This window comes from Mandrillus leucophaeus, unplaced genomic scaffold, assembly GCF_000951045.1.
Source record: "Mandrillus leucophaeus isolate KB7577 unplaced genomic scaffold, Mleu.le_1.0 Scaffold46, whole genome shotgun sequence".
Lineage (NCBI taxonomy): Eukaryota > Metazoa > Chordata > Mammalia > Primates > Cercopithecidae > Mandrillus > Mandrillus leucophaeus.
This window is the reverse complement of record NW_012104920.1, coordinates 1,029,847-1,042,636: the sequence shown is the minus strand read 5'-3', so window position 1 is coordinate 1,042,636 and position 12,790 is coordinate 1,029,847. Positions and strand designations below refer to the sequence as shown.

General features: G+C 48.4%; 1 protein-coding gene across 1 annotated transcript in view; it reads left to right on the top strand.

Annotated features, from left to right (window-relative positions):
- Window positions 1-12,790, top strand: part of DNAH2 (dynein, axonemal, heavy chain 2) — a 150,399-nt gene that overhangs the window by 47,424 nt on the left and 90,185 nt on the right. The window contains exons 20-31 of the mRNA XM_011994733.1: window positions 372-546; window positions 1,613-1,776; window positions 3,152-3,313; window positions 3,418-3,521; window positions 5,514-5,670; window positions 5,820-5,902; window positions 6,016-6,196; window positions 6,596-6,734; window positions 10,324-10,541; window positions 10,787-10,888; window positions 11,557-11,682; window positions 12,352-12,462. Of these exons, the coding sequence (XP_011850123.1) occupies window positions 372-546; window positions 1,613-1,776; window positions 3,152-3,313; window positions 3,418-3,521; window positions 5,514-5,670; window positions 5,820-5,902; window positions 6,016-6,196; window positions 6,596-6,734; window positions 10,324-10,541; window positions 10,787-10,888; window positions 11,557-11,682; window positions 12,352-12,462 (1,722 nt within the window). The remainder of the gene's footprint in view (window positions 1-371; window positions 547-1,612; window positions 1,777-3,151; window positions 3,314-3,417; window positions 3,522-5,513; window positions 5,671-5,819; window positions 5,903-6,015; window positions 6,197-6,595; window positions 6,735-10,323; window positions 10,542-10,786; window positions 10,889-11,556; window positions 11,683-12,351; window positions 12,463-12,790) is intronic.

The window sequence follows — 12,790 nt, the reverse complement described above, 5'->3', positions numbered from 1 at the left end:
TTTTTTGAGACAGGGCCTCCAACCATTCCCCAGCCTGGATTGCAGTAATGCAATCATGGCTCACTGCAGCCTCAACTTCCTGGGCTCAAGTGATCCACCTCAGCCTCCAGAGTAGCTGGGACTACAGGCATCTCAAGTGATCCTCCCACCTTGGCCTCCCAAAGTGCTGGGATCACAGGCGTGAGCCACCACACCCGGCCAGGGTTTCTTTTAGGCCCAGCACCTCACACTTTGACTTTTTTAGGCCTTGTCACATGTGCAAAACTCATCCCCAGACTCTGGTCTGGAGGATCAGAAAAGAGTCCTTAAAAGCCTTTATGAGAGGGCAGACCTCCTGCTCCTGGTCATCTGCCACTCTCTGACACCCCTAGGTCTTGGAGATGCTGGACAGTCTCAATGGGGAATGGGTTGTCTTCCAACAAACTCTGCTGGACAGTGAGCAAATGCTGAAGAAATACAAGGAGAAATTCAAGACAGGCCTGATCCACTCGGCAGATGACTTCAAGAAGAAAGCACATACGCTTCTGGAAGATTTCGAATTCAAAGGTACTACTTGATACACCTCTCCCGCTTCTTTAGCCTTTGTTTAGAGACCCCGCCTTCCAAGCCCAGGTCCTGGGAAGGAAGAACAGGGAGGGGAGGCGGAGGGTGGGTGCTGGGGCGAGGAAGAGCCACCGCTCAGGAGGAAAGGAGGAGGACACTCAGTGGCTCTCGTTTTGGGCACAGGTGCAGCTCATAGCATTTCTACTTTTCTTTTTTCTTTCTGTTTTTTTTTTTTTTTTTTTGAGATGGAATCTCTCTCTGTTGCCAGTCTGGAGTGCAGTGGCTTGATCTCAGCTCACTGCAACCTCCACCTCCTGGGTTTAAGCGATTCTTCTGCCTCAGCCTCCCAAGTAGCTGGGACTACAGGCGCGTGCGCCACCATGCCCGGCTAATTTTTGTATTTTTAGTAGAGACGGGGTTTCACCGTGTTGGCCAGGATAGTCTCGATCTCTTGACCTTGTGATCCGCCTGCCTCAGCCTCCCAAAGTGCTGGAATTACAGGCGTGAGCCACCGCGACCAGCCCCCATTTCTACTTTTTTTTTTTTTTTTGAGACGGAGTCTCCCTCTGTCTCCCAGGCTGGAGTGCGGTGGCGTGATCTCCACTCACTGCAAGCTCCGCCTCCCGGGTTCACGCCGTTCTCCTGCCTCAGCCTCCCGTGTGGCTGGGACTACAGGCGCCCGCCACCACGCCCGGCTAATTTTTGTATTTTTAGTAGAGACGGGGTTTCACTGTGTTAGTCAGGATGGTCTCGATCTCCTGACCTCGTGATCCGCCCATCTCAGCCTCCCAAAGTGTTGGGATTACAGGTGTGAGCCACGGCGCCCGGCCCATTTCTACTTTTCTTATCCTGACTTTCGTATTCCATCTGTTCCTGACTCTCAAGCCGCATTTAGGAGTTTTTGCTAAGATTAACCATCATTCTTTCAATGCGTTCCCTCTTGTTCTCCTTCTCTTCCCTCTCTCACATGAGGAGAGAGGTGAGATTTGCCCACAAAGAGATAGGAGAGCCGTGGCTGTCCTTGCCAGACGTGAGCGGGAAGCTGAGCTTCATCCTGAATCCTCCACAGGCCCTTTCACCAGCAACGTGGGACACATATCTGCCCTAGACCAGATCGCACAAGTGCGGGCCATGCTGATGGCCATGCGGGAAGAGGAAAACAGTCTCCGAGCCAACCTGGGCCTCTTCAAGATCGAGCAGCCACCCTCTAAGGACCTTCAGAACCTGGAGAAGGTAGTGTGCTGAGCGAGGACCCTGTGGTCACTGTAGATAAGGGGCAGGGACAGGATAATGGGTCCTTAGCACCCACAAAGGCAGTGGGACGGGAGAGGAGCTCACGAGGAGCTTTTGTTTCAGTTGAGGTAAAATTCACACAACAAAATTAATTATTATTATTTTTTTGAGACAGTCTTGCTGTCTTGCCCAGGCTGGAGTGTGGTTGCGCAATCTCGGCTCACTGTAACCTCTGTCGCCCGGGTTCAAACGATTCTCATGCCTCAGACTCCCGAGTAGCTGGGATTACAAGCATCCACCACTATGCCTGGCTACTTTTTGTATTTTTAGTATAGAGATGGGGTTTTACCATGTTGTCCAGGCTGGTCTCGAACTCCTGACCTCAGGTGATCCACCTGCCTCAACCTCCCAAAGTGCTGGGATTACAGGTGTGAGCCACGGCGCCCCACCAAAATTAACCATTTTGAAGTGAACAATTAGTGACATTTAGTGATTCACACCACCTCCATCTAATTCCCAAACATTTGTATTACCCTAAAGGAAACTCTGCCCCTTAGCAGTCACGTCCATCCCCCGTCCCCCGCCCTAGTCAGTTATGAGCCTATTTTCCAGGTGTGTGATTTGCCTATTCTGGACACTTCATACAAATGGAACCATATCATACGTGGCCTTTTTAATCTGACTTCTTTCGTTTAGCATAATGTCTTCAAGGTTCATCCATGGTGTAGCATGGATCAGTACTTTTTAAAATGGCTGAATATTCATATTTGAATATTGTATGAATTTACCACATTTTGTTTACCATTCACCAGTTGATGGACATTTGGGTTATTTCCACCTTTTCGCTAGAAGGAGTAGTGCTGCCATGAACACGCGTGGACTTGTATTTGTCTGAACACCTGTTCCCTATTCTTGTGGGTGTGAGCCTAGGGGTGGAATTGCTAGATCATATGGAAACTCTATGTTTAACTTTTTGAGGAGCTGCCAAGCCATTTTCCACAGCAGCTGCACCATTTCACATTCCCACTAGTAGTGTACAAGGCTTCCTATTTCTCCATATCTCCATGCCAACACTTATTTACCTTTTTTTTTTTTTTTTTTTGGTTCTAGCCATCCTAGCGGGTGTGAAGTGGTATCTCACTGAGCTTTTGATTTGCATTTTCCTAATGACTCATGACATTGAGGATCTTTTCCTGTGCTTGTTCCTTGATAAGCTCTTAAGGCGACAGAGTGGAGAAATTTATGTGGACGGAGGAGGCCGCTGTATTATCTAGAGGGAAAGCGTCACAGAGCGAGAGCAGCGAAGGGCCTGGGCGTCCGTCGAGGAGGAGGAGGGCAGGTGCCACTTCATGCAATGCGCCTTTCTGCTCTGTAGGAGCTCGATGCCCTCCAGCAAGTCTGGGAGATCACACGAGACTGGGAGGAGAACTGGAATGAGTGGAAGACTGGCCGGTTCCTGACCCTGCAGACCGAAAGCATGGAGACCATGGCCCATGGGCTGTTTCGTCGCCTCACAAGATTAGCCAAAGAGTATAAGGTGGGGAGAAACAGGGCGGGGAGGCGGAAGAGAGGCTAGTGGAGGATCAGGATCTATTCCCAGGGAGGTCGTCGGGTCTTCTGATGCCCCCAACTTTTGCTCAGGACCGAAACTGGGAAATTATTGAAACCACTCGCTCAAAAATAGAGCAGTTCAAGAGGACCATGCCTCTCATCTCAGACCTACGGAACCCTGCCCTTAGAGAGAGGTGAGGCTGCCCCTCTGCTCCCGGGTGTCCACTCTGCCCCGCTGGCCTGCGCCACCACCTGCTCCCTCCCATTCTCCTCTCCACGGTGTTCACAGCTCTCTCTTCCCCTTTGTCCACAAATGTATGTCTTTTTCTCTTTCCTCTTTTTAACAAACATTTAATTTTGATGGACGCATGAAAATTGCATACACTTATGGTGTACAGCATAATGTTTTGAAATATGTACACATTGCGGAATGGCTAAATTGAGCTAATTATCATATGCATTACCTCACATACCTATTTTTTGTAGTGAGAATACTGAAAAGCTACTCTCAGTGGTTTTCAAGTGTACAATAGATTGTTATCAACCATTGTTGCCACAGTGTACAGGAGATCATCCCTCTTGTTTAACTGAAATTTTGTGTCCTTTGACCAACACCTCCCCAACTCTCCACCTACCACCCCCAGTCCCTGATAACCAGCATTCGACTCCGCTTCAGTGAGTTCAACCTGTTCGGACTTCACATATGACATATGAGTGCGAGCGTGCGGTGTTTGTCTTTCTTTGCCTGGCTTATTTCGCTTAGCAAAATGTCCTCCAGGTTCTTCCATGTTGTTGCAAATGACAGGATTTTCTTCTTTCCTGTGGCTGAAGATATTTCACTGTATATATGCACCACATTTTCGTCCTCCATTCATCGCTTGATGGACACTCAGGGTGATTCCACATCGTGGCTATTGCGAATAGTGCTCAGTGAACATGTGGCACAGACACCAAGCCTGCCACTGTCCTCTGCTTCTTGCACTGTCTCAGGTCATCCAGCCTTGCTGACTCTTGTTCTCTGCCCCCTGCCCTGGGGCCTCCCGCTGTCTGAGAGGGAGTTGTCTATCATGACTAAGCCTTATGTCTTTTTTTTTTTTTCTTTTTCTGGGAGGTAGACAGAGTCTCACTCTGTTGCCCAGGCTGGGGTGCAGTGCTGTGATCTCGGCTCACTATAACCTTTGCCTCGCGGGTTCAAGGAATTCTTGTGCCTCAGCCTCCCGAGTAACTGGGATTACAAGCACCCGCCACCATGCTCGGCTAATTTTTGTATTTTTAGTAGAGATGGAGTTTTGCCATGTTGGCCAAGATGGTCTTGAACTCCTGGCCTCAAGTGGTCCGCCCGCCTTGGCCTCCCAAAGTGCTTGGATTACAGGCGTGAGCCACCTGGCCCGGCCCGCCTTATGTCTTTTGTTATACAAAAGATTTTATTTTGAGGTAGCCAAAAGTATAACTTTCTTTCTGTATGGTTTTTGCCTTTGTGCCTTGTTTAGGAAGACCTTTCCTATCCCAAAGTTACAAATACATCCTCTTCATTCTGTCTTCTAATGCTTTGTGTTTCTCAGTTTTAACTCCTTTAATCCGTCGGAATTTATCATATGGTAGAGGATGCATCTCGAGCCATTGGGGATAGATTTATAAAAATGAAGTAATTTTTATAAATGGTGTTTTAATAATGATCTATCCATTTAAGAGAAAATAATTTTGCTTCTTCGTCTTTCTTCCAGTATAATGTTTTTGGCAATGCCGAAACTATTAAGTGTTATACGGTTATGTATAACCTAACCACTTTATTTGCTTACATTACTTAACCTCTCTAAGCCTCAGTTTTCTTATCCGTAAATGGAATAATAATAATTCCTAATTTATAGAGTAGCCATGAGAATGATATGAGATGTTTCATGTAAGGCCTTTACTCAGTGCAGATCTAGAGTAAACCTGCAGTGATTCGTTGTATGTTTTGTGGGCGCAGCTGCCTCAACTCCCTCTCCAGATAATCCACTCCTGGAGGGTCTCACCTCAATCTTCGTATTCCCCATGGTGCCTATGATTGCATCTTCAAACCTGTTTAGCAAAATGTGTTGAATCATGAATTAATAACTATGCAGAATCACAGTGTCCCAGTGGGAGACAGCACTGGGAGTGATGGTAACGCTCCTGACCTCACACCCTCCTGTTCCTGGCTGCAGGCACTGGGACCAGGTCAGGGATGAGATCCAGCGGGAGTTTGATCAGGAATCTGAAAGCTTCACCTTGGAGCAGATTGTGGAGCTTGGGATGGATCAGCACGTGGAGAAAATTGGGGAGATCTCTGCTTCAGCAACTAAAGAGCTGGCTATAGAAGTGGTACGACCCTCCTCTCCCATGCTCCCATACCTCCTGCACCTCCTGGAGCACAGGCTTCCAGCTGTTCATCATCTGATGATGCCTCTCAGCTCCTGTTCCCTTTAGGGAAGAGATACCTGACTGCTGTGTCCCCCAATTTCTCTCCACAGGCTTTACAAAACATTGCCAAGACCTGGGATGTGACTCAGCTCGACATAGTACCCTACAAGGATAAAGGCCATCATCGGCTCAGGTCGGGGGAGCTGGGGCTCTAGGAGAAAGGGGGACTGTGTGACCCGGGCTGCAGCTTGGGGCCAAGGTTGGGCAGGTGGGGATGGACTATGATTTTGACCCCTTGTGTCCCAGAGGTACAGAAGAAATATTCCAGGCGCTGGAAGATAACCAGGTAGCTCTGTCTACCATGAAGGCATCTCGCTTTGTCAAGGCCTTTGAGAAGGATGTGGATCACTGGGAACGCTGCCTCTCCCTCATCTTGGAGGTTATTGAGATGATTCTCACAGTGCAGCGTCAGTGGATGTACTTAGAGGTCAGGACTCAGCGCCCAAGCTTTTGCTGCTTCCTGCTTTTCCTCCTTCACTTGCTTAAGACCTAGATTTTGCCCTGTTATCAGCCTCATTCTCCTACCTTTAAAGTCACTCTTCATCTAGGACCCAGCTGTCTGATTCTTAGTTATTACCTCTCACCTTAGATTCCTTCCCTAACAAGTTTTTGTTCTTCTTCCTAGATTTTTCTTCCATTTTTCTTCTTAGACCCAAGTACCTGGCCCCCGACTTCCAACTTTCCTTGTAGAACTTGGGCATCTTGGCCTTTGACTTCTGGCACTCTGTATCTTCTACTCAACTGTCACCCACGATCTGGGAACAGGGAGCAGAGGGTGGAGAGTGCGTAAGAAGTGGCCTCTCACTCCAATTTTTGGCCCCCTCAGAATATCTTCCTAGGAGAAGACATCCGCAAGCAGCTGCCCAATGAATCGGCCTTATTTGACCAGGTCAACAGTAACTGGAAAGCCATCATGGACAGGATGAACAAGGACAACAATGCTCTCCGGAGCACCCATTACCCAGGTCAGAGCTTCAGGGCTGCTGCCCTGACACAGCTTCGGCAGGCACTCTGCTTGGTCATGGTTGCATGTTTCATTGATTAAAAAGACTGATGCCCCCAGCTCTCATAACATGTCCCATCTCCATCACCTCTTCTAAGCATTAGATCACAATTCCATAAATTAAACTCAACAAGTATTTGCGTGGAGTATAATAATGTAGTGGTTAAGAGCATGGAATATGGAATCAGTCAGATTAGTTTATTTATTTATTAAAAAAAATTTGTTCTTGAGACGGAGGTTTGTGCGTCGCCCAGGCTGGAGTGCAGTGGTGCGATCTGGGCTCACTGCACTGTCCACCTCCTGGGTTCAAACGATTCTCCTGCTTCAGCCTCCCAAGTAGCTGGGGAATACAAGCATGTGCCACCACCTCTGGCTAATTTTTTAAATTTTTAGTAGAGCTGGGCTTTCACCAAGTTGGCCAGGCTGGTCTCGAACTCCTGACCTCGGGTGATCCACCTCCCTCAGTCTCCCAAAGTGCTGGGATTACAGGTGTGAGCCACTGAGCCCAGCCTACATTGACTTTAGTTTAGCAGATTAGCCTTCAGCCATGGGATGGGGTAGGGTATGGGGAAGAAAGGGATGAACACATGGTAAGATGAACACATAGTGAGGGCTGGTTGACTGGGGGAGACTGGGGTAGAGAATCAGGGAGTCAGGTTTGACAACGGGCATCTAGAATGGGCATCCTGTGGCGAAGAATTCTGGCGGGGGTACAGAGGACCTCTTCATTTTACCTAGGGCTAGTCTTAACAGTGCTTCATTTTTCCAAGAGCCTTCAGTATATACATCAATAAAAATAACTTTAATTATTCTGATAAAAGGTAAACATGAAAAGTTATGATATGCAAAGTTGAATGACAATGACTGATATTATTTGAAATAATTGATTGAATTATATTTCAGAACAATTTATAAACAAAGCCAAAAAAACAGTAATCCCTTTGTTGAATGCACAGAATAAATCCATCTTGTCCACGGCTACTGAGTCTGCCTGTGATCTCTGGGGGTCACTCAGGTTTGCACTCACAGGACCCAACAGCCTGTAGACCCTGTGTTTGAAGGCATGAGGGTTACCTCTGAGTCACACTCACTAGTGTCCCTCCTTTCTTCAGAAAGCTAGAAACTAGGAAGACAAGGGGAAAATCAATCAAGACCTGAGGTATGGGGCTGTAGGCTGGGAGGAAACTAACATTATTGAGAAGCTACCGATGTGAATACATTTCAATTAGTACTCGCATTGGTTTTTTTTCTTTTGTTTTTTGAGACGGAGTTTCGCTCTTGTTGCCCAGGCTGAAGTGCAATGGCGCAATCTCAGCTCACCACAACCTCCACCTCCCAGTTCAAGCAATTCTCCTGCCTCAGTCTCCCAAGTAGCTGGGATTATAGGCGTGTGCCACCACACCCACCTACATTTGTATTTTTTTTTAGTAGAGACGGGGTTTCACCATGTTGGTCAGGCTGGTCTCGCTCTCTGACCTCAAGTGATCCACCCGCCTCGGCCTCCCAGACTGCTGGGATTACAGGCGTGAACCACCACCGCTGGCCTCACGTTGATTTTTGAGATGGATTTTATTGCCATTTTATACACAAAGGGGTCAAAACTCGATGAGGTGAATTGACATGCCAGTAAGTGAAAGAACTACTGTTTGATTGGGAGTCTTCTGCCGCCTGTTCTGGAACTCTTTTTGCTGTGACATGAGGGACACTGGCAACCCCAGTTGTAGATTTCTTTCACTGTGTGCACATGACATGTATCTAAAGTGATTTAGCTTGCTAGATTGTGTACATAGAGGGAAATCTCTACCTTTCAGAAGCTCTTGGGTGGGCCAGTGGATCCCTAAGTTCTTCCCCCAGCCCTTATTTTCTTTTTTTGCTTTTGGGAAATGAAGGAAGATGGACCCCCAAGTTCTTCGGTGGGTGTGTTATACAGTGTCCCCTGCTACCCACTGGGGATATGTTCCAAGACCCCCCAGTAGATGCCTGACACCTCAGATAGTCCTGAACCCAATTGCCATCAATCAGAACATGTTTCTGTTTGTGTCTGCTTCCCATAAATTTAATGCCCTTTCCATCTTAACTAAGCATTTGTTATGCACCGAGGCTGTAACTTTTGCAGTTTGAGGTGTGACAGCAAAACTATCATGAATTTCTTTTTCCTTTGTCACAGTTTCACAGATAGAAGATTCAGATTCTTTTTTTTTTTTTTTTTTTTGGAGACGGAGTCTTGCTCTGTCGCCTAGGTTGGAGTACGGTGGTGCGATCTCAGCTCACTGCAACTTCCACCTTCTGGGTTTCAGTGATTCTCCTGCCTCAGCCTCCCGAGTAGCTTGGCTTACAGGCACCTGCCACCACGCCCGGCTAATTTTTGTATTTTTAGTAGAGATGGGATTTCACCATGATGGCCAGGCTGGTCTTGAACTCCTGATCTCAAGTGATCCGCCCACCTCGGCCTCCCAAAGTATTGGGATGACAGGTGTTAGCCACTGCACCCGGCCAGAAGATTCATTCTTACTGTAGATCTCAGCAACCTCAGTTGAGAACTTTCACCTTTTCACTTAAAGGAAGGAAACTCTTTATGGAAGCACTTTACGGCTTCTCTTTGGCGTATCTGAATTGGCAGCATCACTACTCTTGCACTTTTGCTTACATTATTAAGTGAAATAAGAGTCACTTGAACACAGGCACTGCTGTGATGTCACAACAGTCGATCTGATAACCGAGAGGGCTACTAAATGACTCACGGGCAGGGAACCTCTTCAGCGTGGAGACGCTGGACAGAGGGATCATTCACATCCTGGGGGACAGAGCAGGATGGTGAGAGATTGCATCACACTACTCAGAACAGTGTGCAATTAAAACCTAGGAATTGTTTATTTCTGGAATTTTCCATTCAGTATTTTCGGACCACAGTTGTCTGCAGGTAGTTGCAACTATGGAAAGTGAAACTGTGGATAAGGGGAAGTTACTGTATTAATGAAGTCATGGCCGGGCGCGGTGGCTCAAGCTTGTAATCTCAGCACTTTAGGAGGCCGAGACGGGCGGATCACGAGGTCAGGAGATCGAGACCGTCCTGGCTAACCCGGTGAAACCCCGTCTCTACTAAAAATACGAAAAACTAGCCGGGCGAGGTGGTGGGCACCTGTAGTCCCAGCTACACAGGAGGCTGAGGCAGGAGAATGGTGTGAACCCGGGAGGTGGAGCTTGCAGTAAGCTGAGATCCGGCCCCTGCACTCCAGCCTGGGCGACAGAGCGAGACTCCATCTCAAAAAAAAAAAAAAAAAAAATTAATGAAGTCATATATGATGTATCATTAATGCATAAACAGTAACCTGTACAATACTGCATAATGAATAGTGAGTCATGAATTAATGGAGAGAATGGGATGAGCATGATAGAGGGTCTGGGGATACTTCTCTGCGTCCAGAAACCCTCACGGCAGTCTGTGCCCCACTGCTCAAGAGCTGGCAAAGAACACAGAGTTGGGGCATCCAGATCCCCCCAGGGCAGTGGAAAGAAGGCCATCAAATGGCATTCATCGCGCTTCTTCCCAGGCCTCCTGGACACATTGACAGAAATGAACACAATCCTGGAAGATATTCAGAAGTCTCTGGATATGTATTTAGAGACCAAGCGACATATTTTCCCCCGCTTCTACTTCTTGTCCAATGATGACCTACTGGAGATTCTGGGCCAGTCCCGAAACCCAGAGGCTGTGCAGCCGCACCTCAAAAAATGCTTTGACAACATCAAGTTGCTGAGAATCCAGAAGGTCGGTAGAAGTGGCCACAATGAGATGGTGGGTGGGTATGAAAGGCTTTGGAAGGGACCCTGCCCTTCCAACAGGAGGGCCATGTTAATTAATGATTCTCGATTTTCAGGGGATAGAACTTCTTCGAATTGGTAATATTTACAGGAGGGGAGAGGAGCAGTAATTACCCTCAAAAGGCCCCAGTACTTCTAGGTGGATACCAAGTGTGGGCTGGCCAGGCTCTGAGCAGCTTCTGTTTTCTGCAGGTTGGAGGGTCCAGCAGCAAATGGGAAGCTGTGGGAATGTTCTCGGGCGACGGCGAGTACATTGATTTCCTCCACTCAGTACTTTTAGAAGGGCCTGTGGAGGTGAGTTGTGGTGAGGGTCTGAGGACCTAGCTGATTCTTCTTCCTACAGACAGTTCACCTGGGCCGGGCACAGTGGCTCACACCTGTAATCCCAGCACTCTGGGAGGCCGAGGCGGGCGGATCCCCTGAGGTCGGGAGTTCCAGACCAGCCTGACCAACATGGAGAAACCCCATCCCTACTAAAAGTACAAAATTAGCTGGGAGTGGTGGCGCATGTCTGTAATCCTACCTATTCAGGAGGCCGAGGCAGGAGAATCGCTTGAACCTGGGAAGTGGAGGTTGCAGTGAGCTGAGATCGCACCATTGCACTCCAGCCTGGGCAATAAGAGTGAAACTCCATCTCAAAAAAAGAAAAAGAAAAAAAAAGAAAGTTCACCTGGCTCCATGAGGAGAGAAGATCTCTGTAAATGGTTGATAGTCACTCTTTCCCCTCCCACCTGCCATTCCTGACAATGATCATCTCTGCTCTGAACTGAAATTTCCTTCTGAAAGTCAGACCATCTGCCTCAGAGCCTCCATTTCTTTCAGGGACCCAAGCCAGCCGTTGCCCATTCCTGCTTTTCTCTGGGTACAAAGCCCCGGAGTGCCGCTTCCTAAATGCCTTCCCTGTGGAGGACCTTGGCCGTGCCCCTGAGGCTGAGCTACCCTATTCTCCCACCTCCCCCTAGTCCTGGCTCGGCGATGTGGAACGGACCATGAGGGTGACCCTGCGGGACCTTCTCCGGAACTGCCGCCTGGCCCTCAAGAAGTTCCTCAACAAGAGGGACAAATGGGTGAAGGAGTGGGCTGGCCAGGTGAGTTGGGGTCAACAGAAATGAGGGAACAAGGGGCCAGGCATGGTGGCTCACACCTGTAATCCCAGCACTTTGGGAGGCCAAGGTGTGCAGATCACTTGAGGTCAGGAGTTCAAGACCAGCCTGGCCAACGTGGTGAAACCCTGTCTCTACTAAAAACACAAAAAATTATCTGGTGTGGTGATGCACACCTGTAATCCCAGTTTCTCAGGAGGCTGAGGCAAAATAGCTTGAACCCAGGAGGCGAAGTTTGCAATGAGCCAAGACCGTGCCACTGCACTCCAGCCTAGGTGACAAAGTAAGACTCCATCTAAAAAAATTTAAAAAATGTAAAAAAAAAGAAAGAAAGAAAAAAAAGAGAAAGAAATGAAGAAATGAGGGAACAAGAAGATAGAGTTAAAAAGATGGAGTTAAAAGGAGGTGGCCAGTGGAAAGACAGAATCTTGAGTCTCACACAATGTGGTTTCTTACCCCCCTTTCTGGGCTGTGGCTCTGGTCACTCCAAGCTGGACCCTTAGCTCCTGACCTGAGGCCCATGTCCCATCTTTCAGAGCAGATTGGGTGCAGTTGGGAGAGGCACACAGTTCTTGAAATAACTGGGACTTGGGAGCTGGGCTGTGTGGATGGCCGAGGACAGGGCTTTGGGACATGGCTTCTGCACATCCTCAGATGGTGATCACTGCCAGTCAGATCCAGTGGACGGCTGACGTCACCAAGTGCCTGCTGACAGCGAAGGAGCGGGGAGACAAGAAAATCCTCAAGGTCATGAAGAAGAAGCAGGTGGGAGGCCGAGCACAGTGGCTGATGCTTGTAATCCCAGCACTTTGGGAGGCAGAGGTGGGAGGAGCCCACTCACTTGAGCCCAGGAGTTCGAGACCAGCCTGGGCAATATGGTGAAACCCCTTCTTTACCAAAAAATACAAAAATTAGCTGGTGGCACACCCAGGAGGTTGAGGCTGCAGTGAGCTGAGATCGTACCACTGCACTCCAGCCTGGGCAACAGAGCAAGACTCTGTCTCAAAAAAAAAAAAGGCTGGGCACAGTGGCTCACACGTGTAATCCCAGCACTTTGGGAGGCCGAGGCAGGCAGATCACGAGGTTAGGAGAT